This window comes from Geotrypetes seraphini, chromosome 1 (assembly GCF_902459505.1).
Source record: "Geotrypetes seraphini chromosome 1, aGeoSer1.1, whole genome shotgun sequence".
Classification (NCBI taxonomy): domain Eukaryota; kingdom Metazoa; phylum Chordata; class Amphibia; order Gymnophiona; family Dermophiidae; genus Geotrypetes; species Geotrypetes seraphini.
Genome location: NC_047084.1, coordinates 490972656 through 490998522, shown reverse-complemented (window position 1 = coordinate 490998522; position 25867 = coordinate 490972656). Strand labels below are relative to the sequence as shown.

The 25867-nt window shown below is 42.1% G+C and overlaps 1 protein-coding gene across 4 annotated transcripts in view; it reads right to left on the bottom strand.

Moving 5' to 3' along the window:
• RORB (RAR related orphan receptor B) overlaps positions 1–25867 on the bottom strand; it is a 257317-nt gene that overhangs the window by 5299 nt on the left and 226151 nt on the right. For all 4 annotated transcript variants that reach the window (XM_033956277.1, XM_033956186.1, XM_033956456.1 and 1 more), the window contains 4 exons: positions 22931–23052; positions 10220–10352; positions 5059–5166; positions 2239–2349 (listed from right to left, as the gene is read on the bottom strand). In XM_033956277.1, the coding sequence (XP_033812168.1) occupies positions 2239–2349; positions 5059–5166; positions 10220–10352; positions 22931–23052 (474 nt within the window). The remainder of the gene's footprint in view (positions 1–2238; positions 2350–5058; positions 5167–10219; positions 10353–22930; positions 23053–25867) is intronic.

Genomic DNA, 25867 nt, shown 5'->3' with positions numbered 1-25867 from the left:
AGTCAAGTTTACATGATGCCCGCAATGAATGATCTATATATAATGGAAACAGTGCATGCAAATCTCTCTCATGCATATTCATTGTGAATATTCTAAAAAAAACATCACTGGGATTTGACAACCATAGCTCTTCCTAATTGTGGGTCTGCTGAATAAGGTTTTCATTTCAGATATACTATCGATTTCACTTAAAACTACTGACATTCTTTTACAAACTTCTCCGTACTTAACGGACAAGAAGAGTTTTGAAAATTATTTTCCTTTCCATCCACATTCTTTTTAACTGTCACCCACTTTCCCTTCTACAGATAGGAGTAAAGGTAGGTTATAAGGATAGGATTAGAGGATTAGAGGTAAGTTACAAAATTAGTCTGGGACCACTGTTCAGGCGATAGGCCTGATGGGCCACCGCGTGAGCGGACCGCTGGGCAGGATGGACCTCTGTTCTGTCCCAGCGGAGGCACCTTCTTATGTTCTTAAGTCCTTCCTATCTGTACCCTTCTCTTCAACTGCCAACTTTAGACTCCGTCCCTTCTGCCTTGTTGCACCCTATATTTGGAACAAGATGCCCGAATCCCTACGGCGGGCTCCGTCTCTGGCAGTTTTCAAGGCCTGTTTAAAAGCCCACCTCTTTGAGAGTGCTTTCGACTCCTAGCTCCTCTCACCTTGGGTTCTGCTTCCCTTACCCTCTATGTCATGTCTGTCTGTCTGTCCAAGTTAGATTGTAAGCCTTTCAGCGCTATACAAGAGATTAGTAGTAGTACCTTGGCTAATCCTGCCCACCCTGGAGCATCAATTCTATAATGGCTGCTAGTTGTGTTTCGAATTCAGTACAAAGCAGTCATGTTATGTCATCAATTTCTATATGGTACGATGCCTTATCTGTCCTTTTGAATACAAACTGTTTTATGATTTTATTCTTATGTTTTTGCTTTTGTTCTTTGAAATTTTTAAGAACACGGTGTCTCATTATTGACCACAAAGATTCTTATGTTCTATAGGTGCGGCATTGTTGAAAACAAAGGCCAACCCTAAAAATGTAGATCTGAATGCCATGACTTTTACGTGTGCAGGAGTCAAGTTATGGAATGGCCTTGTTGGCCAGATTAGACAATGTGGAGTGAGGAATTCCTTTAGGAAAATGATGAAGACTCAATTATTCGCTGAAGCATTTTTCTGAGCAACTGGCTTTATGTTAGACTGAATAAGTCTGTTTTGATGGTATTGATGCATTTTTCTGGGCAATTGATTTTATGATAGACTGAATATGTCTGTTTATCTTCTTATTTTGTATGGATTCTTAACTTTTTATGTATGTAACTCCTTGTGAACCGTTTTGGATAAAAACGGTATGGAAATTTTAAAAATAAATAAATTCTAAATTAGAATGCCTACATTTAGGTAGAACTGCTGCCTCTGTACCCAAAGGTTTTGAGATCAAATCCTAGTGCTGCTCCTTGTAACCCTGGGCAAGTTACTTAAGGGCAAATTCTATAAGATGCGCCCAAAAGTTAGGCGCCTAATTAGGCACTGTTCAGTGCGATTCAAGTAAAATTGGGTGCTGTTTAGTGAATCACGCTGAGCGGCACCTATGTTGGAGGCGCCCAATAAATAGGCCAGCTCTAGGCACCACTAAAAATTACACGTCTAGCTGAGCGCATAAGCACGCTTAAAAGCAATGATTCTGCAACAAGGCACCTAACATGTAGCCACGCCCACGCCTAACATGCATAGCGCCTATTTTTTTTAAAGCTGCCTAAATTTTTAGAGGCGCCTTGTTATAGAATCGCGCTTTCTTGATAGGTGCCTATGTTTCAATCAGTGCTGATTAAAAAGCCTAATTGAGCTTGTTATTCAATTTAGATATGTGCCTAGGTGCTGGTTACAGAATTTGGACCTTAATCCTCTGGTGCCCTCAGCTTTGAAAGTCCGCTTTGAAATGCCAAAGAGGTGGTATACAAGACCCCATTCCCATTTATGCCAAACATCGTAAGTATGGTAAGCAACGCATGTAACTTACATATTCTATAAATTATGAGGGAAATTCTATAAATGGTGTTCAAAATTCAATGCAAAAAAACCCCAAAAACAGCACTGAATGGTATTCTATAACAGGTGTTCTGGGACTGGCGCAGCGGGATTTGCACTCAGCTGGACGGAAGTAGACTTTTCAAAGAAACAAAGACAGTGAAAAAAATGAACATAACTAACTGAAGTGCTCTGAGTAAATAAAATTACCTGGTGATATTAAAACAGCAGCTGAAAACAGAGCAATTTCTTCTTCAGTCAGATGAAGAGAACATAAACCCTTTGCAAAGTCAAATGCTTCATTCACCAGATCATCTGAACCTGTCGATCAGATAAGAAAATATATAGCATGCTGTCTGTTTTTGCTCCTCTCCTAACTAAAAATAAATTGTAAAATAAGATTGGATTAGATTAGATTACAGTGCCATCATGACCCAGAGCCAACTGTGTATTAGACCAGTGGTTCCCAACCCTGTCCTGTAGGACCACTAGGCCAATCGGGTTTTCAGGATAGCCCTAATGAATATGCATGGAGCAGATTTGCATGCCTGTCACTTCCATTATATGCAAATCTCTCTCATGCATATTCATTAGGGCTAGCCTGAAAACCCGATTGGCCTGGTGGTCCTCCAGGACAGGGTTGGGAACCACTGTCTTAGACAGTGGATAGTAACCGAAGATCCTCATACACCACAACCATGTCAAGCTTTCAGGATACCCCTAATACATAATGCCCTGTATTCTCTATATAGCATCCAAATCTGGGTGCACTGCTGAGATTTACACATAAATTAATTGGTTAATGACTCTTAACCATCAATACTTACATATATCCCCCCCCCAAAAAAAATTAATGTTAATTGGCACTCATTAAAATTTGCAGGTGCATCATATTCTAAAAGGCAGGGCATTTAACTCCCATAGTGCGTATCCCAAAAGGGGGGCATTGCCATGGGAGGGGCATGGGCATGTTGGGTGTTCAGAAAACTTATGTGCATAGTTATAGAATAATGTGTAAGCGCTCCTGACTTGGGTACCAGCATTTATACCGGATTTCAACACACGTACGTTGGTGCTCAAAGTTAGGCATGGGAATCAGCGCTATGCACTGTTCTATAAAGGGCACACCTCCTTATAGAGTCAAGCTTAGCGCTGATTTTTACTGGCACCGAATTGTGAACGCCACTTAATAATAATATAATTTTATTCTTATATACCGCCATACCGAAAAAGTTCTAGGCGGATCACAACAAGATGAGCTAATACATGAGATACAGATTAAAATACAAATTAGAATAATGGACTTAAAAACAAATAAAGACAGAAAGCATTTACAATATAATGCAGAAAATACCGGCATGGCAGGGAAAGAAGTAATATATTTATAGAATTCCCCCCCAATGTGTGGAGATATTTGCATGCAAACTGCTTCCACTTCTCTCTTTGCATATTCATTTGGAATATCCTGAAAACCCAACCTGCTAGTGATCTATAGGACATGACTGGCTTTGCCATGAGTCGCCTACAGAGCCAGAATTGAGGCTCTGCTAATCAAGCAAGAGCAAAACAGATGGATAGAATACTGGATCAAACATGGCTTGTAGGGATTTCCCAGGTCTTGGGAGCAAATGCGAGAGTGAAATTGGGGTGGAGTGACAGAAGCCGTTACTTCCGCTTTTATTCCTCCTCCTGGGTGCTTTCACTGTGGGCATGCTCAGAACTCTTGTTGGGGGACCAGCACTTCCTGATGTTGATCTTGTGGATGCTGAAGAAGAGGGGAAGAGGCAGGGGGATAGGGAGAGGTAAAAGACAAAGGGCAGCTGCTGAGGTGAGTCAGGGGATGGATGCTGGAGAGAAAAGGGACAGGGCCGGGGCATTTTCGATATGACATCCAAATCCGAGTTTGCCCATCTTGCGGAAGATATGCAAAAATCCAGTAGTGAACATCACCATGTTCGAAACAGCAAAACGTCTATCTTGTTTTTTCAAACATGGACATTTTTCAGAGTGTTTGTCCTCAGTGTGTCTGTTTTTTGAACTGTTTTTAGAAAAAAGCATGTCAACAAGAAAAATGCACAAAACAAGTCATTGGGATGTAGGAGGGGCCAACATTTTTAGTAGATTGGATACACAGACTTCTCAGAAAAGCAGTGGGGCACCTTAGGTGGCACTGCAGTGAAGTTCACATTAAACAAAACCCTTATATTGCATGGTGAGCCCTCCAAAACCTCCCCAAAACCTTCTCACTGGTTTTCCCTATTTCAGTTCCTTCTCTTTTCTCAGGATGCTGATGCACTTTCATCTACTACCACCCACTCCCTCAACCACTTGAAGCAACCTGATTATTGCAAAAAAACTTTAGCAAGATAGGCTCTCCTGACACATAACTAAATGCAATTGTTTAGAATATTATTTGTGATTTTAAGCAGAGTGCACCAATGTAGGGTTATCATATTTCCTCTTAAAAAAAAGAGGACATGTGGCCCTGCCCTGTTCCGCCCCCAGCCCTTGGAATCCCTCCCTCCTCCTACCTTTCCCTGGTCTGACATCTCTCTCTTCTTTCCTCATCCAGTGGTTTGACATCTCTGTCCTTCCCTTACCCCTCCCGTGGTCTGGCATCTCTATCTGCCCCTTCCCTTTCCTTTCTTCTCCTGAAGGTCTGGCATCTTTCCTCCCCATTCCTGTGGTCCAGCATCTCTCTTACCCTCTTACCCTCCCCCCCAGATGGAAAAAGGTTTACTAGTACTCACCCTCTGGCTGATGTTTTGCCCACAGAAAGGGGGGGGGAGGAAGCAGGAGTAAAGAGCAATTTTTGGTGGCCATTTTCAAATGGATAAAGGCCTGCTTAACTGCATAAAAAGTTTAGAAAATTGTCATCCTCAGATATTCTGCTTCCCCGAATTTCAAATGGAAGAAGGAAGCAAATATGGAATGTAACCCCTGAATCTGTAGTCAAACAATCAGAAGTTTGGACTTAATGGACTTACTGGTCAGTATAGAACTCAACCAAATCCATAATAAAGAACATACCTAATGTTTTGAACATCTGCATTCCGCCATACTTCCCTTCAAACAAGACGGTGTTGTTCAGAGGGTTGAAGGCACGGCACATTCTCACCAAAACTACTTCTAAGCAACCTGTTGGGCAATAAGTAACCATGTAATAAATAAATTGCTAAACTCTTCCGTTATGGCACTTATAACAGAAGTGTATGTAATTTAGAAACTTTCCTGCTAAAACCAAACTGCTTTCACTAAGCAACACTGAAATTCAAAAATCTGCCAAGGTAAAACCTCTGCAGCTCTAACAAATTAAATTGCATTAGTATTTATGTATCACTAATATGTCCCCCAAAAGATTTCAATGCGATTTACACTTTAGAAGATCCTGACCATGTCCAGGATTTACATTATTTCATTAGAGTTCATGATACATATACTGGTTTGTGTTCATATAAGCATATGATTATAGTATGTGGTTTGGAGAGAAGATTGGCCATATCTAGTGTTGTAATCTTGACATTACGGGTTCTGATATGAGTGTCACTTTCCTGGTTTGTGGGGTGACTGGTATATAGAGAGCTTGATCATCTGTTGGTCGTAGACTTTTTTTTTTTTTGGGGGGGGGAGGGTAGTAAGATATTTTCCAAACAGATATGTTTTTAGGCAGTTACAAAAGTTTTGGTGTTGAAGGATTTCACCATTTTGCTGCCAGGTATGTGCAGGTTGTAGAGTGAATAGTTTGTATTTGATTCTTCTAGGATATGGGATGAGCTAATGTTGACCACTTGATCTTGAAACTATGACCTAACTGTATTGATAGTTATACTGATCTACCTGTACTAGCAACTCTATTGAATGGCCATGTCAAACTGTCCTCTGTAACTTCCTGGGAAACTGACCCAATCTCTTGAAATGTAATCCAACCTTGAACTGAATAAGTAAAGGCAGAATAGAAAACCTGATTAACATAGCATCTTATTCTTATATGGTTGCTGATCAGGTTGTATTTGTCATTGGGTGGTATTTCTATTAAATTCAACATGTAGTCTGGTGTTTTGCCATGGAAGTTTAAAAAGATCATTGTACATATTTTTAAAATACCCGTTGCATGGAAGGGGAGCCATTGTAGTTCGAGGTATAGAGGTGTCATTGACATTCAGAAGTTTAAGAAAATGCTTAAGCCTACACTTTTTATAGAAATATTCCAATGAATGATGATTCTGGTTTATTCCAGTTTTTGGATTGCTATATAATTGAGTGTTGTGAATTAATTGTTCTTATTGAATGATTTGAAATGTCTGTTGTTTGTATAATTTTGTTATGTATGTTGCTATTTTGTTATGTATGTTGCTATGTTTGTTATGTATGTTGCTATGTATGTATGTTTTTATTTTATGTATGTTGCTATTTGTAAAGCCGCCTAGGAATAGGCGGTTGAGAAATCTTTTACATAAATAAATATTCACTGATCTCTTGCCCTTACGGGGTAATCCGGCCTTTCCTCCGGGTAGGGAATCCAGGGAGTACCAGTCTTGGGGAGCGAGAGGAGTCACAAGTTTAAAATATATTTTGGGGGATGATGGGGAGCTATTGACCCGTGCAGATTTACTAGCTAAGGTTGGGGAGACCTGGGGAGCGCAGTTCGCATGTCATCAAGTGGAGCACTATGTGGGATCCCTCGACAGAGCACAGTTGCATTTGGGGGCCAGGCTGCGGGAGTTGTTTGTTCGGGAGGAAGGGGTGTCCCTCTTGGTGTCTAGCATTCATGCTAGTTTGCAAGAGTTACAACCAGCCAAGGACTACCAGATCATCTGGGGTAAATGGGAGGGGGAATTGCAGATTAATTTGGGTCATTGGGATGTAGCCCGTACCTTAAGGGTGATGCCTGGGGTGACCCGGTGTGCTTGGTTGCGGGAAACGTATTATAGGGCGGCCTTACGAGCTTATTACACTCGTACACAGTTGTATTACAGTGGGGGTCTCCCTATACCACTGTGTCATAAATGTGGGAAGGGAGGACATAGTTTGGGACATGCCTTTTGGTCTGCCCCATTATCCAGCGCTTCTGGAGGCGTATAATCTCTTATATGTCAGGGTTAATTGGGAGAGCTTTGAGCAGTACCACAGCACACTTTGTCTAGGATTTGCCAGAGGCTTTTGGTCATTTGCCTAGGGGGCGTCGGGCTCTGTGTAGGAAGATGAGCTTACTGGCCAGGAAATGTATTCTTCATTGCTGGATGGTTCCTGAGCCTCCGGCGTTTTAGCATTGGCAGAACTAGTTGCGTCAGTTGGCCATCTGGGAAGCGCGAGAAGCTAGGAAGCAAAATATGTTGTTCTTGAATATCTGGGAGACATATCTGCAAGCCTTGCATCCAAAGGGCCGCAGTGCGGTCTTAAGATGGGTGTCCTAATCTGGCGCTCAGTTAGTTGGGCTGGGAGAGTACTGGTGAGTACTGGTGGGGCGGGGTGGAGAGTACCATTGGGGGGAAGGGGAGGGGGGATTGGGGAGGGGAGGGTATTGAAAGGTTTTGGTACTTAGTTATGAATAGATTAGTGGGCAGAGGTGGGGGTGGGGGTGGTGTGGCATCTTCGGGGCTCATAATAGTCCATGGCCTCGGAGTGCATTTCTGCCTCATTAATCTCACTTGCCCTATGTAGAGTAGGATAGGGGGTGGGGAGTTTGGTTGTCGTTACATTTTCTGTGTAAAAGCTTGTTATTTTATTGTATATGATGCATCAGTGTGTGTACTGTGCACCCTTGGGGTGCTCTGGCATTGTCTTTGTAGTTGTTTGCATCAATAAAAGTTGTTTGAACCTAAATAAATAAATATTTTGTTTGCTGAGAAAATAAGTCTGGCTGCTACGCACTTATGTTTATATTTACACGTTCAGACACAAAGAAGTGGAAAAGTCCAACAGAGACTGGTGAACTCAATCTGCATACGGCAAGAGGTGGCTTTTTTTTGGAGCGCGATTTATGTGATGTCAAATTGGTCATTGGATGCCATTTTTTGACCCTTATACAGATCTGTGAGACTCCTGAGGCAGACCACGGGCTGAAACATGTACATGTCGAGTCGATGTATGTTGCAATTGAAGAAATAAAAGGAATATCTTGAGTTCACCAGTCTCTGTTGGACTTTTCCACTTCTTTGCGTCTGAGAGTTGTGTTTGTGGATTTGACTCTCCTGTGTTACTCTATCTATATTTACATGTTACAATACTTTTGTTTTATTTTTACAGGTCATAGTGCCCTATGACCAGCTGAAGGCATTGATTCATTGCGTTGTCTGTCAGACAGGGAATCACTGTGTCTGAATGTAAAAAGGCATGCTTGACAGGAAGAAGGGAAAGAACAGGAAAGAGCAAAATATAAATAGCTGCTGAGGGGCTAGGTTAGAGCTATGCAAATAATTACAAGCTGAGAAGAGAACATATTTCACTTGCTTATTATGCATTCATTTTGCAGATTTCTAAAAGAAGTTGCTTGTGAATTCTGATTGACATCAGAGAGACTGGGTGATTTAAGGAACAATGCCTCAAGCATACACCTCAAGGCACCTTTTGGCTAGTGGCTCAAGTTTAGCTGAGCCCAGTAATAGGAGCAGGTCCGGTGCAAGGGAATTAGGTGCTCTAGGATAACTTTTAGCCTTGCATCTCTCTCCAGTTAATGTTCAGGCCCACTACACCAGGGTCCCACAATAATCTGTGTAAACAGACAATTTGAAAACTTTTCACCCTCCCTGCTGGTACAAGTATAACCTATGTAGTTATCAGGATCTACTGTTTTGCTTTGACTGCTGGGGCTCTTTGCCTACACTCATGGTCTGCTCCGACCTCCTCTTCCTGTAGTAAAGTCAGACTACACCAATCAGGAGCCCCCTCCCCTCCCCCCCAGAAGGTATTGCCCTAAGTCACTGCCTACTTCTGCCTAATGGTTAGAATAACTCTGAGCATAATTATTCATTATCATCTAAAAGCCATTCTAAAATGAATTGGAGGTCTTATTTTAGATGATAATGGACAGGCATTTACAATATATGAGCTATTATTACAGTTGTATGTCTTCAGAGAAATCATACAGAGCAAGCATGGAGATTGAAGGCCTGATATTCAAAGGATTTCTGCATAACAAAGTGCACTATCCTCTGTTTTTAGAAGCTTTTATACCCTCACTTGACAATTAATACCAATTCTCTTAGGTCCTACATTTAACTACAAAGACACCTCTCTCATCTACTATGCAGTAATATGTATGATCAGGTCTTGCTTATTGGGGGGAGAGGAAACATCTTATAGAGCAGTGGTCTCAAACTCAAACCCTGTGCAGGGCCACATTTTGGATTTGTAGGCACTTGGAAGGCCTCAAAAAAATAATTAATATCTTATTTAAAAAAATGACAATTTTACATGAGGTAAAACTCTTTATAGTTTATAAATCTTTTATTTTGGCTAAGTCTTAATAATAATACAGTGTTCCTCCGTGAATTCGCAGTTTGCGAATCGCAGACTCGCTCATTCGCGGTCTGCTCCAACTGCCTCTTTCTGTAGTAAAGTCGGGCTACACCAATCAGGAGCTGCGTATCAAAGCAGCTCCTGATTGGTACAGTCCGACTTTACTACAGGAAGAGGCGGTCAGAGCAGATCATGAGTGATTGTCTTCACCTGCTGGCGCTCCAGCTGCCCTCTCCTGCCTCTTGACAGGCAAAAAAACGCATTTGTGGTTTCCTAGAACGGAACCCCCGCAAATTTCGGGGGAGTACTATATTGTGATTTATAGCTAAAGAGAAATATGATCAAGAAACTGTTTTATTTTACTTTTGTGTTTATGATAAACATACCGAGGGCCTCAAAATAGTACCTGGTGGGCCGCATGTGGCCCCCGGGCCACGAGTTTGAGACCACTGTTATAGAGGAACTTAACAAGTAACATGAATAATTACTAGATGAGTGTGAGACTGACTGTTGGACAGACTGGATGGATTATGCAGGTTGCTCTATGCCGTCATGTACTATGTTACTATCTTTGTACTTTACCATAACTAGTTTTCAAAGGGAAAGTACTTTAGTAGATTCTCTGAAACTTAACCTTAAAATATGTGGGTTGAAAGGGTACACGATGCTTTCCAGCTAGGTGGACTCTTGAAAATTGCTGTTTGCCTTGCTTTGCTATTCCCTGCTCTCTCACCTGATTTAAGAAGCAGAATTTGATCATTTTGACACAGGTCCATAAAGCCAGTTATCCTCTTTGCAAACTCTACCACATACTGAATGGCGTGAGTGATCTGGATGGCACACTGCTGCCACAAGGCTTCTCTTGTCTACAAAAAAAAAAAACACCATACACACATTTACCGAATAAATAACTGACTAGGTGCATATAGAGATTCCACAAAAGATAGGTGTTGTGTAAAGGTCATGTCTATGTTTGGACATAATTTCTTATTTAAACTAGAAGTACAGTAGAAACTTCTAGAAGAGACATACAATTAAAACCTTACAGCACAAGGAAAAGAATCCTGTCAACAGAAAAAGGGCAACTTTGAAATGACACATAGATAAAAACGTGCTTCTTTTTTCTAAAGACCTTCAACATACATTGGCTGCAATTTGCAATCCTGCAGCAAATATTTAAAAAAAAACCCCAAAAAGTGAGTTGCAGGGTGGCATTCATGACTAACTAGTATATGTATATTTATACGGTTGTAGCAAATTTCTGGAAGGTTTAAAGATCAAACGATATGCAAAATGTCGACTCCAGAATCTGTTGGTATTCCATTGCTACTGATCTTGCAAAAAAGTTTGTTTTTTTTCCTTAACCATGGTATTTCAATTTCTATTCCTTAGAGGTATATACCTAGGCAATTTTAGGCATTTAGGGATCCTTTCACTAAGCCGCGCTAACCGATTTAGCGTGCACTAATCAATTTAATGTGCACTAAAGATTAGCACGCGCTAAATGCTAAGGCGCCCATAGAATATAATGGGCACCTTAGCATTTAGTGCACGCTAAATCGGTTAGCGCACACTAAGAGCTCTTTTTACAAAGGTGTGCTAGGGTCTTAACGTGTGCAATAGTGCGCATTAAATTCCTGAGCGCGCTAGCCACTACCGCCTCCTTTTTAGGAGGTGGTAGATTTTCGACTACCGCGCACTATAGCATGAGGTAATTTTGTGCGAGCGCTAAAAACCCTAGCGCACCTTCGTAAAAGGAGCCCTAAATGGTTAGTGCGCCATAGTAAAAGGATCCCTTAATAATAATAATCAGTTTATATACCGCAAAGCCGTAAAGTTCTATGCGGTTTACAGTAGTAAAAAAAAAACAATAAAAGAAGTTGAATTGAACTAAAAAAGTTAAAAGCCAATAATTAGAGACACTAAAATTATCAAAATAGCGCATAATAAAATTTTTACGAATTAGCTGCCTAAATACTTTGAAAACAGAGATGTTTTTAGATGTCTCCTAAATTCTCCTTAAGTGTCAGTAAGCAAAAGCAATTGTTCTAAATCCTTACCCCATAATGCTGCTTGATATGAAAAAATATTTTGATGATTTTTTTAAGTTTACATCCTCTAACAGGCGGAAAAACAAAATTCAGATGTGAGTTTCTCTTATGTCTTGTTGGTTGCAAAAGAGAAAAGCTCAATTATATATTTGGGAGCTAAACCAAACAAAGCCTTAAAACAGAAGCAACCAAACTTAAACTTCACCCGCACCTCCATTGGCAGCCAATGCAGTTCTCGAAAGGAGGGTGTTACGTGATCATATTTCTTCAACCTAAAAATCAGCCTGAGTGCTGCATTTTGTACTATTCGCAATCTATCTATCGCCCATTGAATATTGCTGGATAGCCGGCTATGTGCTATTTAGCCAGCTGGGAACTGTTGAGGTGAGCATTAGCAGTGATTCTAAGAGAGATGATCTCCAGCGTACTCTGGTAGAGGAGTAACAGTTCATTTTATAACGTTGAACTATATCTGGATTCTTTACAATGTAGATACGATAAATGGAGTTTTTGCAGGACCAGTGGTGGTTTAGTTGAACTCTAAATGCAAAGAGACTTAACGTGCTGACAAATCCTTTTTCTCCAGTGTATGAATAATTGCTGGGGAGAACATTGTAATGATATTTCCAGCATTGAAGAGAAGGATTACAGTACTAGTTGATGTGTAATTTTAGCCCATTTGGAGACATTATCCTGAAAGGAAAACACCAGCCTGATTAAAATGTATGTCCAAGTGTATCAAGAGATGGCTTTCTTTGGAGTAATATGAGCGTTGAGGCAAGCACTGGCAGGGAATCTAAGAGACTAAGGTAATCTCCAAAATACCTGGGACAGGATTATCATTTGCTTGTCATATGAGTAAAACTGACCCAAAAAAGAAGAGACAAAGTCTCGGACTACTATGAAGAGAACAGCAGAAAGATGCACTGGAGATGTCGCAACCAACACATGGATACAAGTCTTTTATTTGAAAATAAGCCACTAAAATGTATAAGAACAAACATTTTAGTGGCTTATTTTCAAACAAAAGACTTGTATCCATTTGTTGGTTGAGACATCTCCAGTGCCTCTTTTTTGCTGTTCTCAAAATTGACCCAAAACACTTCACTCCACAGGCCTGCTCAACCCATAAAGGACAACTCGTTCCAACAAGAATATCCATAATCATTCCTACTGAGTAAGACTCTGGTTCAAATTGCCCTCATGACCATCTACATTCACCTGCCTCAACACAAAGAGCCAAATGTAGTTAACTGGATGACCCTATTTAGCTCAGTGTGTTGAAAAAGAAGACTAATACAGAACCTGCTGATCTTTAAAGCTCGTGACACCAACAGTACAGAATTTCTAAACAAACGTCTCATCCCGTATACTCTTTTAAGATAACTCAGATCTACCTCACAGCACTTACTATCCATACCACCTTTGAATTACATTAATACAATGTGTACATCTATCTTCTTGGAACTGCTCCAACGTTATGGAATTCCGCTCCAATTATTGTAAGAGAAGAAACTTCTATGACTCATTCAAAGCAAAATTAAAGGCATTCTTATTTAAAGATGCTTATGATATTAAACCGTCCTTATAAGGGGAGAGTGTGGTGCAGTGGTTAAAGCTACAGCCTCAGCACCCTGGGGTTGTGGGTTCAAACCCATGCTATACCTTGTGACCTTGGTCAAGTCACTTAATCCCCCCATTGCCCCAGGTAAACTAGATAGATTGTGAGCCCACTGGGACAGACAGGGAAAAATGCTTGAGTATCTGAATAAATTCATGTAAACTGTTCTGAGCTCTCCTGAGAGAACGGTATAGAAAATAAAATAAATTTTCTTTAGTGCTATCATATTCATTTTTAAAAAACTTACTGAGATCTCTTTTCCCTGCGATCTCCTTCTTTTTTACCTTACCTGCTGTTTTTGCCCTAATTGTTTATTTTCTGTCCACTATTGTAATTCTCCCCTCCTATCCTCTTGTTCAAGTAATTCATTATGTCATTTGTTCATTCTAAATAATAATAATAATAATTTTATTTCTTATATACTGCTGTACCATGAAGTTCTAAGCGGTTTACAGTAGAAACAGAAGAAATGCAATAAGTAAGATTAATTAAGATGAAGAGAGAGTACTTAGAATTCCCTGACTGTCCCAAAGGCTCACATTCTTGCTAAAGTACTTGAGAAAAATAAATTAGTTAGGTGAAACTATGTTTAGGAGATCTATCAAATTTTAAATAAATTTGTAAACTTGTAAACCTATAAATACCACTTCTGTGTTCAATAACATGATTTATATTGACTGTGTTTGGTATTCCTGCATACAATAATGGGCAAGGGCACTCAATCATAGAAGACACTGATACAAATATATTTATCCTAAACCCCCGTTGTAACAGCATGTCAGTATGTACGTACATCAACTCTGCTATACATTGCCAGGAAATGTGGTAACAGCAGTTAGCGTAGAAGCCATTAAAAGACAGAGTTGGATAATGTTCCACAAGATATGTCCATAAGCCATCCATGTTTAAGATGGGTGTGGGGAAACCACTGGTTAAACCTGGGATAAGCATTATTATATGATCTGTTATACATATTTGGATCTTGGCAGGTACCTGTAACCTGACTTGCCTACTTTTGGGAAAAGGAGATTGGGCTGGATGGACCTTTGGGCTGTCATTGAATGGCCACTCCACGGTCCCAGTGCCCACAGCCCTCAGTGCAGAGCCAGCATTGCTCAAGCCGCCTCTGTAGCAGGCCCACCATTTGCACCACGATCCGCCTCTGTGCAACTCTCTATGCAGGAGGGAGTTCAGAGTGGCTGGGGCCAGCAGTTGGGGGTGCTACAGCAGTTGGTGCGTGGGCCATTGAGGGACCCTGATGCTCTTCTTCCTCCTTCCCCCCCCCCCCCCCGCTTTAACACCTTCCAGGGCAGGCGTGCCACTCCAGGGGTTTCCCCTCATGCTCATTGTTCACATTTTGCCATTGAAGTGGCACATTGCAGGCTCCAGAGTTCACTTCCAGTTCTTCTCCTGGGCTCATGCCTGTCTCTGTCCCTCCTTTGGGGTGCGGCGGGCTTCTCCTGGGCACACTCGAATGTAGTGGGCTGCTCCTGGGGTGACTGGCATTCAGCAGACTGCTCCTAGGAGGACTGGGGCACAGCAGACTGCTCCTCAAGTTGGCCTGTGTATGTGATAGGTTTACAATTCAGATCACAACATGATACTTGGGTAAGGTTGCACTGTGGTGCAGCTGAGGGTAAGAAAACAGGGATGGGGATATATGTGTGGACTGGAGAGAGTGGCATGGTTGGGATTTGAGGGTGAGATTGTTAGGTTTGGGGAGTCATGATAGCTGTTGGGGAGCAGAGGGGGGGGCAGTTGTGTATGATAGGGGGCAGGGGATATGTAGACATAGGTAGAGGTTCCCAGGGTATGAAGGGAAATAGAGAGGGAGAGAGGGGTGGGCGGGTTAGGGGAGGCCCTGTGCTGAGGACATGTAATAGGCCCGGGGTTTGTGCCACTTAGGCATTTCTCTCACAGCAGCATTCAGACTTGTGAAGCTGACAGTGGTCTATCCAACTAACTAACTCTCTTTCTTCCAACCCTCATCATCTCTTTGCCACGCTTAACTCCCTCCTCAAAGCGCCACCACTTCCGACCCCTCCTTCTCTATCCCCCCAGATTATGGCTGATTACTTCCATGACAAGGTCCGCAAGATATTGAATGATAAAACCACCTTGAATTCACTACAAAGTCACATCCTTCTCCCCTACCATCATCCACTCTCCTGAACATCACTCTCGCACCTCCCCTTCATCCTTCACCCAAACAGCTCAGGAAGCTTCTCTTGTCCGGTCCTGCCCTCTTGTCCCTCTGTCAACTACTGCTGACTTTTCTGCCTTCTCTGTAACCACAGAGGAAGAAACTGCACAACTGTCTTCAGCCAAGCCTACTACATGCCCCTCAGACCGTATTCCCACCCCTCTACTCGACCCCATCTCACATACTGTTATCCCTCCCATATGCCATATTCTCAATCTATCTTTTTCCACTGCAACTGTCCCTGCTGCCTTCAAACATGCGGTGCTTAAGCCGCTTCTCAAAAAAACCTTTGCTGGACCCTTCCTGCCCATCCAACTATCACCCTGTCTCCCTTCTTATATTCCTATCCAAGATACTCGAGCGTGCTATTCTCTGCCGCTGCCTGGACTTCCTTTCAACTCGACAGATTCTTGATCCTCTACAATCTGGTTTTCGCCCCAACACTCCACAAAGACTGCCCTTACTAAAGTCTGCAGTGACTTGTTCATGGCCAGATTTAAGGGCCTTTACTCTATCCTTATCCTTCTTGACCTGTCTGCTGCCTTTGGATACTGTAAATCACAGCTTACTTCGTGATAAACTGTCCTCGTTTAGATTCCGTGAATCTGTCCTCTCCTGGTTTGCCTCCTACCTTTCCCAATGCACCTTTAGTGTATGTGTTGTTGGGTTCTCTTCTGCTGCTACCCTGATAGTGGTTGGTGTACTCCAGGGTTCTGTCTTAGGACCTCTTCTCTTCTCTCTCTACACCTCTTCCCTCGGTGCCCTGATCTCCTCCCATGACTTCCAGTATCACCTATATGCTGATGACTCCCAGATCTACCTCTGCACCTGAAATTTCACCTAAAGTCCAAGAAAAAGTCTCTGCTTTTTTGACTGACATTGCTACCTGGATGTCATCTGAAACTAAATATGTCCAAGACTGAGCTGCTCTCTTTCCTCCTAAACCCTCTGCTCCTTCTCCTCCTTTCTTCATCTCAGTAAATAATATTGTCATTGTTCCAGTCTCCTCTGCTCACAACTTTGGAGTGGCCTTCGATTCTGACCTCTCATTTTCTACACATATCCAAAAAGTTGCTAAGACCTGTCACTTCTATCTCTTCAATATCACCCAAATTTGCCCTTTCCTCTCTGAGCATACTACCCAGACCCTTGTCCAAGCTCTTGTAACCTCACGCTTAGATTACTGCAGTCTACTCCTAACTGGTATCCCGCAGTGTTGCCTCTACCCCTTGCAATCTGTGCAAAACTCTGCTGCATGACTCATCTTCTTCCAACCTCGCTATGCTCATGTCACCCCTCTCCTTAAATCACATCACTGGCTCCCTATCTGCCATCGCATACAGTTCAAGATCCTATTGCTGACCTACAAGTATGTTCATTCTGCTGACCCTCAATATCTCTCCTCGCTTCTCTTTCCTTATACACCTCCCAGCGAACTCCATTCCTAAGATAAGCTGTTCTTAACTTTACCCTTCTCCTCCACTGCCAATTCCAGACTTCGTTCCTTTCATCTAGCAGCCCCCTATGCCTGGAATAAATTACCCAAGTTTGTCCGTCAAGCCCCTTCCCTTGTTTAAAAGCAGACTGAAAACCCACCTTTTTGATATAGCTTTCAATCCTTAACCCTACTCCTCTGCCCTCCAACCCAGCCAGCTGATTAACTGTTCCCCTTAACTGTATCCATGACATCCTGTTTGTCTGTCTTGGCTGTTTAGATTGTAAGCTCTTTCGAGCAGGGACTGTTTTCTTCTTTGTGACTCTGCACAGTGTTGTGTATCTGGTAGCGCTATAGAAATAATTAATAACAGTAGTAGTCTGAAGAGTTTCAGTCTTTGAGAAGCAGAGCTGAGATTGTGATGTCATAATGCCTCATTCCACCAATGCCTAAGAGCCAACCTCATCAGTGATGTCACAAAGGATTGATTGTCCTGTACTCCCCTCTGCCCTCCAACCCAGCCAGCTGATTAACTGTTCCCCTTAACTGTATCCATGTCATCCTGTTTGTCTGCCTTGGCTGTTTAGGTTGCAAGCTCTTTAGAGCAGGGACTGTTTTCTTATTCTTTGTGACTCTGTTCAGCGCTGTGTGTGTTTGGTAGCACTATAGAAATAATTAATAGTAGTAGTATCCAATAAGTGTGGGTTAGGGGGTGTGAGCATTTATCTGTTCAAGGGGCCAGGGATGCTGTGATGCCCCCTCTGTAGCCACTGTGCTGTCCTTCATCGCTCGTTTGTCAGGGCTGAGGTGCAGTAATGCAAGTTTGAGACCCACTGCTGGTATTTGTGAGGATTGTTTTTGTTCTCCCCCCCCCCTAGCTGCTGCAAGGTGGTAGATATGAGCGTGTGGTATGCCGTGGCCTTTTGGATTGCTATCTGCTAGTGGGCAAATGTCACCCCCTCCCTTGAGCTGCACCATGTCAACTCATTGTTTGTGGTTCTGGGGGTAGCTGTGCACTGAGGACACGATGTAAGACAGGGAGGTTGCAGGGGCTTAGTGATGGTGGTGGTGGGGGTACTTACTTTTAGCCCTGAGGCACAGACTCATGAGCTGCATGAGGTTGGAATCCCCCTGGTGCATGCAGCGCTGCAGTGACTTGAGGTCACAGTGTACCCCAAAGCACCCGAATGACACCAGTTGTTGGGAAATGTGGTCAAGTGATGGGCCTTCTTGGTTTTATATACATAATTATTTGTTGGGACATGCAGTGCAATGCTCCTCACATGGCCTGGGACAGAAGGCAATGGGCTAGTGGGGAATGGCCAACATGGCCCAGGTGGGTTGTGAGCTGGGGTGAAGGGTGGCATGATGGCCTTTTTGTGGAGCATTTGCACAATTGGTTGCTAAGATCAGGCTCGCTCTGCTCTCTTCCATTGACTTCCTCCTGATGGACATGCTCCAATCTCTTGTTCCTCTCTCTTTCTCTGTACCTTCCTCCCTCCTTCTCCTCTTTTTCTCTCCTCATTCTCTATCTCTCCTCTACCTCCACTACCTTTCCTACTCCCTGTAACTCCTAATTCCCACAAAGAAACATTTCTCCATGTGTAGTGGCATATATTCACATTCAGTATGTTGCGGCAGGCTCTTTCAGCACTGGCACACATACGTCCTGTGGGTTGCTGTGTGCCGGTGTCCACTCAAGGTAAAGGTTTGGGGGTGGGCCATGGAGGGGGGGGTGCAAAGCCAGTTCCCGAGGTGGGGGGTGGGGGCTCGCATATCGAGTCAATGCTCGGTTTGCAAGTCAATGTTTGCAGGAGTGTTTTGCTCATCTTGCAAAACACTTGCAAAACGCGTTACACACAAACCGAGGTTTGGCTGTAATTAATAGTAGCAGTAATGTTTTCCATGGGGTATTTTTGAAAGTGTGGCAATGTTTATGGGTGAACAGTGACACCATCTGTAGATGCTGATTTCCTAGATGTTTATCTCGGCGATTTTTGAAACAAGCCTTATGCTATAGGTAGTTTTTGATTATCACTGTTGGATTTTAGATGTCTTTCGGGCAACATTTAACTTGGGATTTAGACGTCATCGAAAATGCCCCTCCACATAACACACTGAAGTGCACAGTACAACATACAGTGTTTGAGAAGATATACCTTGCTATGTTCCTTTTCTCTTCTTGCATAGTTTTGTTCTTATCTACAGTATATTGATAAATTCTTATTTTTTCCCTGCTTTTTCATATTCAGATTTTTTTTAAAAAAAGCATTTGTGCCTTTTGTATTTTAGAGGACTTCTGAGAAAGCCATAGTTTTCTGAAACACGGATCATATTGAGTAAAATAATCAATTTGTGTTTGCCTGTTCTATCCAGTTCAGGATTTTATAAACCTGTATCATATTTCCCCTCAGTTATCTTTTCTCCAAACTGAAGAGCCCTAATCTCTTCAGCCTTTTCTCATATGGTAGTTCTATCCTGTTAATCATTTTGGTTGCTTTCTCTGTTCCTTTCAAAACAAAACAAAACAAAACTCCTCCCCCAAAATGACTGCTATCGATACTTAGAAAGAAAACTCCAGAAAGCAACCAAAGTCAAATACAGTAGGCTCTCAAAGGGGGACAAACCTGCTTGATACAGCACCTGAGCACCAATATACATCAATCAATAAATTGTGTTAAACGGGGTGTCCTCAGTGTGTAGGGTCAGCGAAAGGAGAGAACCTCCAGCGTGCCAGCACACCATCACTGGACAACTCCCGTGTGCTCAAAACAACTAACTGTGTAAATAACTTAAGCAGTGATATAAAATACTTTATAAATCATACAGGTGCTATAAGAAAGCAGGAGTCCCGCCTAAAGAACACCCCCAGCCAACTCCAACAGGTAATAAACTCAGACTTAGCTTGATAGTTGATCCAAATATCTGTAGTCTAAACAGGAGAATATATTTGCTGTACATCCTGAAGATAAGGTTCCTTTGCCATGTCCATTATATCTTCTTTAAGATGTGGCAACCAGAATTGAACACAATACTCAAGGTGCAGTCTCATCTTGGAGCGATGCAGAAGTATGACTTATTTTGTTTTATTCTCTATTCCTTTCCTAATAATTCCTAACATTGTTTTCTTATTTATTTACATTTATATCCCGTCCTCCTTATAGAGCTCAGAACGGGTTACAATATAGATTTTACATACAGTGTGTTGCAATATAACTTCATATAGAATTACTTACTGATGCTGGTGAAGAGTTGAGGGAGTGACTAGACTCTGACATGTCCTTTCTGGGCCAAGCTTGCCTGGGTAACCTGTGAATCACTTATATAATGTGCACTTTGGGGACAAAAGAAATAAACAGCTGGTTGAAATGGAAGATTAGATTCTTATCTTTGGTAATCTTCTTTCTGTTAATGCACTACAGATTCTGTATGATAGGTGCTCAGTCCAAACCCACAAAGCAGGTCCCGCAGAAGCCACACTCAATGCCTTCCGCACCCCCCACACAGCACAGAGCAGATTTCAAATGACATCTGTCTTCTTCTTCAATGGCGATTCCTGATGTGGAACTTCGATTCATGCAGCTTAGAATGTGCATTATTCTTCCACATGTGCATCACTTTGTAGTTGTTCACATTCAATTTCATAAGAACATAAGAATTGCCACTGCTGGTTCAAAACAGTGGTCCATTGCGCCCAGCAGTCCGCTCCCGTGGCGGCCCCCAGCCCTACCTGCGGACGCTCATCTGTCATTTAGATGCAGGATGCTAGATCCATGGAGTGAGTAGAAACTCACTTACTACACCCTGTGGCGTAGCGAGAGTGAGAGGTGCCCGAGGTGGTGGCGTCCTCCCCGCTCCTTCCCTGATCCCCCCCTCCTACTGCGGGCGCGCCCCCTTCCCTTCCCCCGTACTGCCATAAGCAACAAGAACTTCAATATGCTCCTCGCGACCCCATCAGCTCTCCCTACGTCACTTCCTAAGCGCAGCACCCGGAAATGACATCCGCGGGAGAGACGACGCGGTTGCGAGGAATACATTTAAGTTGTTATGCATGGTGGTGAACAACTAGAAGTACAGGGGAAGGGAGGGGGATGGGGTGCACACTTGGTGAGGGGGGCAGAGAAGAGGAGGGGTGCCCGCACTCCCACCAATATGGCGCCAGGGGTGCACTGATTCCCCCCACCCTTACTACGCCACTGCTTATTCCTGCAGACTTGCTTCTCTATATCTAATACAAGCAGGGCCTGCGAAGGGTGGAGTTTCAATAGTAGCAGCAGGAGCAGACTGCCACACCCTGAGGCAGAGAATAGCTCAAAATGTGATCATGTTTTCGAAAGTTACGCATGAGAGAAGAAAATATTTTTTTTCCTTACACCAAGAGACTCTTAAATTGGGGGCTACATTTTTTCTATCACACCCCTGTACATGCCTGGTTAGGTATTTGGGAATTAAATATACTTTTTATTCTCCAGACCGCTTGAGGGAGTTTCTAAAAGTTAAAAAAATCATTAAGGATTGATTAAGGAATGGATTTTTAAGTTAGAATATTGCAACCGATAGTGCATTAAGCCTTTTCTTCTTTTTGACTGTCTGATACCCTTACTTATCTCCATTATTTTGTGATTACCACTCCCCCACATAGTGGTCTAAGGAAGCGGTAAAATTTATGTTGAAAAAATTTATTGTGAATTGTTTCTTTCTCTGTATTACATGGAACAAGATTTATACTTGTGAATATTGTGAAATTTAATAAATAACTTAAGTTAAAAAAAAAAAAAAAGTGATCATGTCCCCCAAAACAGGAAACGCTACCTTCACAACCGATTTACAGAGACAGCGACACACACTTCCGACCACAGGATTGGATATCTAAAGATTTCTGTGTGGGGGTTTTGAAATCTTATAGTTTATGACTGGTCATCATGACTCAGATTCCTGTGGCAGGCCTTTTTGGGTCGAAACACGCTTGTGTCTTGCATTATTATACAATAAAGGAAATTGAACACTGACTAGTCACCTTCATTGTTTGCTCTCTGGAGACAGCTTACAAACACAGAGTAATGCTCAGCGTGCCTCTTTGATGACAGTCTTGCTTCAGTTACATATATTTTTTTAAGGTGTTCGTTGAAGATTGCCTTTAAAATATGGGCATAAATAAGCACTTTTCTGAAAAAATTGTTTGATGCTCCATTATGAAATTCCCTATTGCATTGGTAAATTGATTAAAACAGCAATTTCTACCTAGTCTGTAACTTATTTGGAAGATAAATTATTTAGATGATCATCGTGTTGGTATCTGTTTTTGATACAATCAATATGAGTTTGATGGTGGAGATGCAGTGGGCACGGTTTTATTAGATATGACTGCAGTCTTCATATTATTTGGAGGAATAATTTTGATTTCTATGCTTGCCTATGGGACTAGAAAGGAGAATAGTGGTACAACGGTTAAACTTGTGCTTAGTAGATATTTGTCTACGGCTTGAGCAATATAAGTCAAAAGCCAATAAGCAAAAGTTGAAAGTTCTCTTATTAGGTTAAAATGATTGTGTGGGAATACACCAGCCTGTTTTGGATGGTGCCCCTATTACTGTGACAGGCCTTAGGGGTTTATTTGGATGGGACTTTACTCCTTGACTTTCATATATCAAGGATGGTACAGAGATGCATTTCCTTCTTCACAGGAGGCTATGTTATTCTTGTGTCTGGTGTCTCCATCTTGGTCTTGGACATGTGCATTTTCAGTGATTGCTTCTAAAATATGGAATGCTTAGGCCTACACCTTGCATCAAATCTAATCTTCTGAGTTTCAGAAAACAACTGACAGTGTGATTCGTTGCTCAAGCTTTATCTGCTGTCATTTTCTGCTTTATACCTAATGTTTTATGATTGCATTTTTATTGATGAACATCACTTTGGGTGTGGGATGACTGTTTACAATTTTAATAAAATCAAAAATGAAATGAAGAATTTTGCATGCTGATCGAGGATGGCTAAATGCCTACAAGATTGGAAATGTGGGAATAAGTACTCTGGTAAAGATTAATAATGTACGCTACTTCTCCTTTGATTGTTTGAAACATCAAGGACCAATAGAGTGGAAGATAAGAGCTTCTCATCCTATTCTGTTGTACCTTGCTCTGGTATACTTTGATTTCTTCATAGCTGTGCGTTTGCCATGCTAACTGATGTAGTTCCTCCACAGTGTACTGACATGTTTCCAAATGGGACTTAATGATATTCTGTGCAAGCCGATCTGTGCAGACAAGGAGACAAAAGCACTGATTGTCACATCATCTCAGTCCCCACAGTAAACTTTTAAGTGTAGTCTTCCCGGTATAAGAGTTTATACAAATTAATTAATTAGATCAGTTACAATACAAAATCATCCAGGGCAGCACAACATTATTTATGAATTTTTGGGAAACCCACATGTCATCTCACATTTTTCTTTCGTTTTTTTTAAATTTTTAATAAAAATCAACTGAATTTCCATAGGCTTGATTATCTTTTTTGGGGGTGTGAATTTGTAAGAGGCCGTTCACATGGGTAGAACATGGTTGGGCCGTAGGCAGAGCAGACATTTAGGGTTCCTTTTACTGAGCTGTGTTAGCGTTTATAGCGCACGCTAAACCCGCGCTACGCGGCTAGAACTAACGCCAGCTCAATGCTGGCGTTAAGGTCTAGCATGCGCAGCAATTTAGCGCACGCTATTCCGCGCGTTAATGCCCTAACGCAGCTTAGTAAAAGGAGCCCTTAGATAAGCAACTTACTTGAGGAGAGTATGGCATAGTGCAGGGGTAGGGAACTCCAGTCCTTGTGAGCCGTATTCCAGTCGGGTTTTCAGGATTTCCCCAATGAATATTCATGAGATCTATGTGCATGCACTGCTTTCAATGCATATCCTGAAAACCCGACTGGAATACGGCTCTCAAGGACCAGACTTCCCTGGTTAGATCTAAAGCCTCAGCATCCTGAAGTTGGGGGTTCAAACCCCACGTTCTTCCCTGTGACCCTGGGCAAGTCGCTTAATTCTCCACTGGCCCAGGTACATAACATAAGAATAGCCTTACTGGGACAGACCAATAATCCATCTAGTCCAGTAGCCTATCCTCACAGTGGCCAATCTAAGTCACTAGTACCTGGCAAAAACCTAAATAGCAGAGGTTGTGAGCCCGCCAGGACAGATAGGGAAAACATTTTAAGTACCTATATGTAAACCACTTTGAGTGTGGTTATAAAACTACAAAAAGGTGGTCTACAAGTTCCAATCCCTTTCCCATACAGAATACTTTAAATTGCCGGCACGCCTACTACATTTCCCTATCCGCTCACTGGTTACCAATTCCACACCATATCATTTATAAAATAGCACTTCTCTCCTTTAAACCTCTAGACCCTAAGGGCTCCTTTTACAAAGAATTTTTAGCGCACGCTCCTGATCAGCGCTAGCTGAAAAATTACCGCCTGCTTAAAAGGAGGTGGTAGCGGCTAGCGCGCGGGGCATTTTAGCGCGCGCTAAGTGTGCACTAAAACCACTAGCGCACCTTTGTAAAAGGAGCCCTAAAGAAGAAGCCTTTATTCATAAACTTCTTATCCCGCATGAACCAACACGAATCCTAAGATCCTCCTCGCAATACCTTCTCCATAAACCATCATTGAAAATTATTGGCTCACGTCGAGCTACTTCTTTCGCAGTTACAGCTCCTATGATATGGAACTCCTTACTTCTATTTATCAGGGTGGAAAAAAAAAACGTAACCAAATTTAAGGGAAATTTAAAGACTTACCTTTTCCAAGATGCATATAACTTCTAAACCAATCTTAAACATAGTCAGAGCTACTCGATAATTCTAACTGCCTCCCCTTCCTATTGTGGTCTCCCCTTTTTTGTATTCTTTACTTTTAATTTGAAGTTCTCCCAACTTTCCTAATTGTTTCTGTCAGTCAAGTGTTGTTAAGTGGATATCTGTCAATTTTGTCTCCCTCTTTTTAATATCATTTGTAAAACGCTTAAAAAGCTTGATTTGCGTTTAATCAAAATTTTAATAAACTTGAAACTTGATGAACACCAAGTTTATGAAGGTGTAAATGGGGGCACCGAAATATACTCTAATACTGGGTACATACATGTACACTGTATTCAATTAGGACAGGGATGCTAAAGTAATCATACAGAATAGACTCTCCCCTCTAAATGAAGTAGAATTGTCCCAACTGGACCACACTTTAGTAGATCAACCTCTATGGGAGGCCTTTGAACTTCTTCCAAGATATTCAGGGAAACAAAAGCACTCCCACAGAACATCTTAGTGTCCTCACATGGAAAGCAAGAGGAGTGAGAGTTTCTCAGTGCACCCGAGGTGCTCAGGTGTATTTAACTGGGTAAAAGAGTTTCCTACCCAGTTAAACAGTACTGAATCTCACAATTCTTAATGCATGCACTAAAAGCCAATTTTGCATCAGATGCAGTAAACTACTGGTATGCAAGTATCTACATGTAGAAGTGTGCAGAAGCAGGAGAGCACAGTGCTAACAAGCCGAGTTTATTTCATTGGGCAATAATCACAGAAATATTCAGGTTGAAATTCAAAGTGATTCGTCTGGCCAGAAATGGCTCCTGGCTAGTTAAATGTCCTGATTGGAGCTAACTAATTTTTAGTGGCACTTAATCGATTTGTGCTGCTGCTGAAAAAACTGGCTAGTGCACAAGACAAAACTATTTTAGGAACATTGCGGGGCTGGAGTCAGCACGTGGCGGGTTAAGTGCTGATACTCATCACTTAGCTGGCCAGTGTTACCTGCATATTTGTTAACTAGCTTCACAAACTGAGAAATTCAATGCCGATGCACAGGCAGTGAATTTTTGGGTTTAACGCTAAGCAGTGGTCAGTCAAAAGCTGATCACCGCGAGCTGAATATTGACGCCTGCATAAACGTCAGTCCATAACCGTGCTTAACCAGCTCCGCAAACCGGAAAATTCAATGCCGATGCTCAGACATGGCCTGGCATTGAATTTTTGGGTTTAACGCCAGCGGTAGTCGGCAATAGGCTGATCACCACTAGCTGA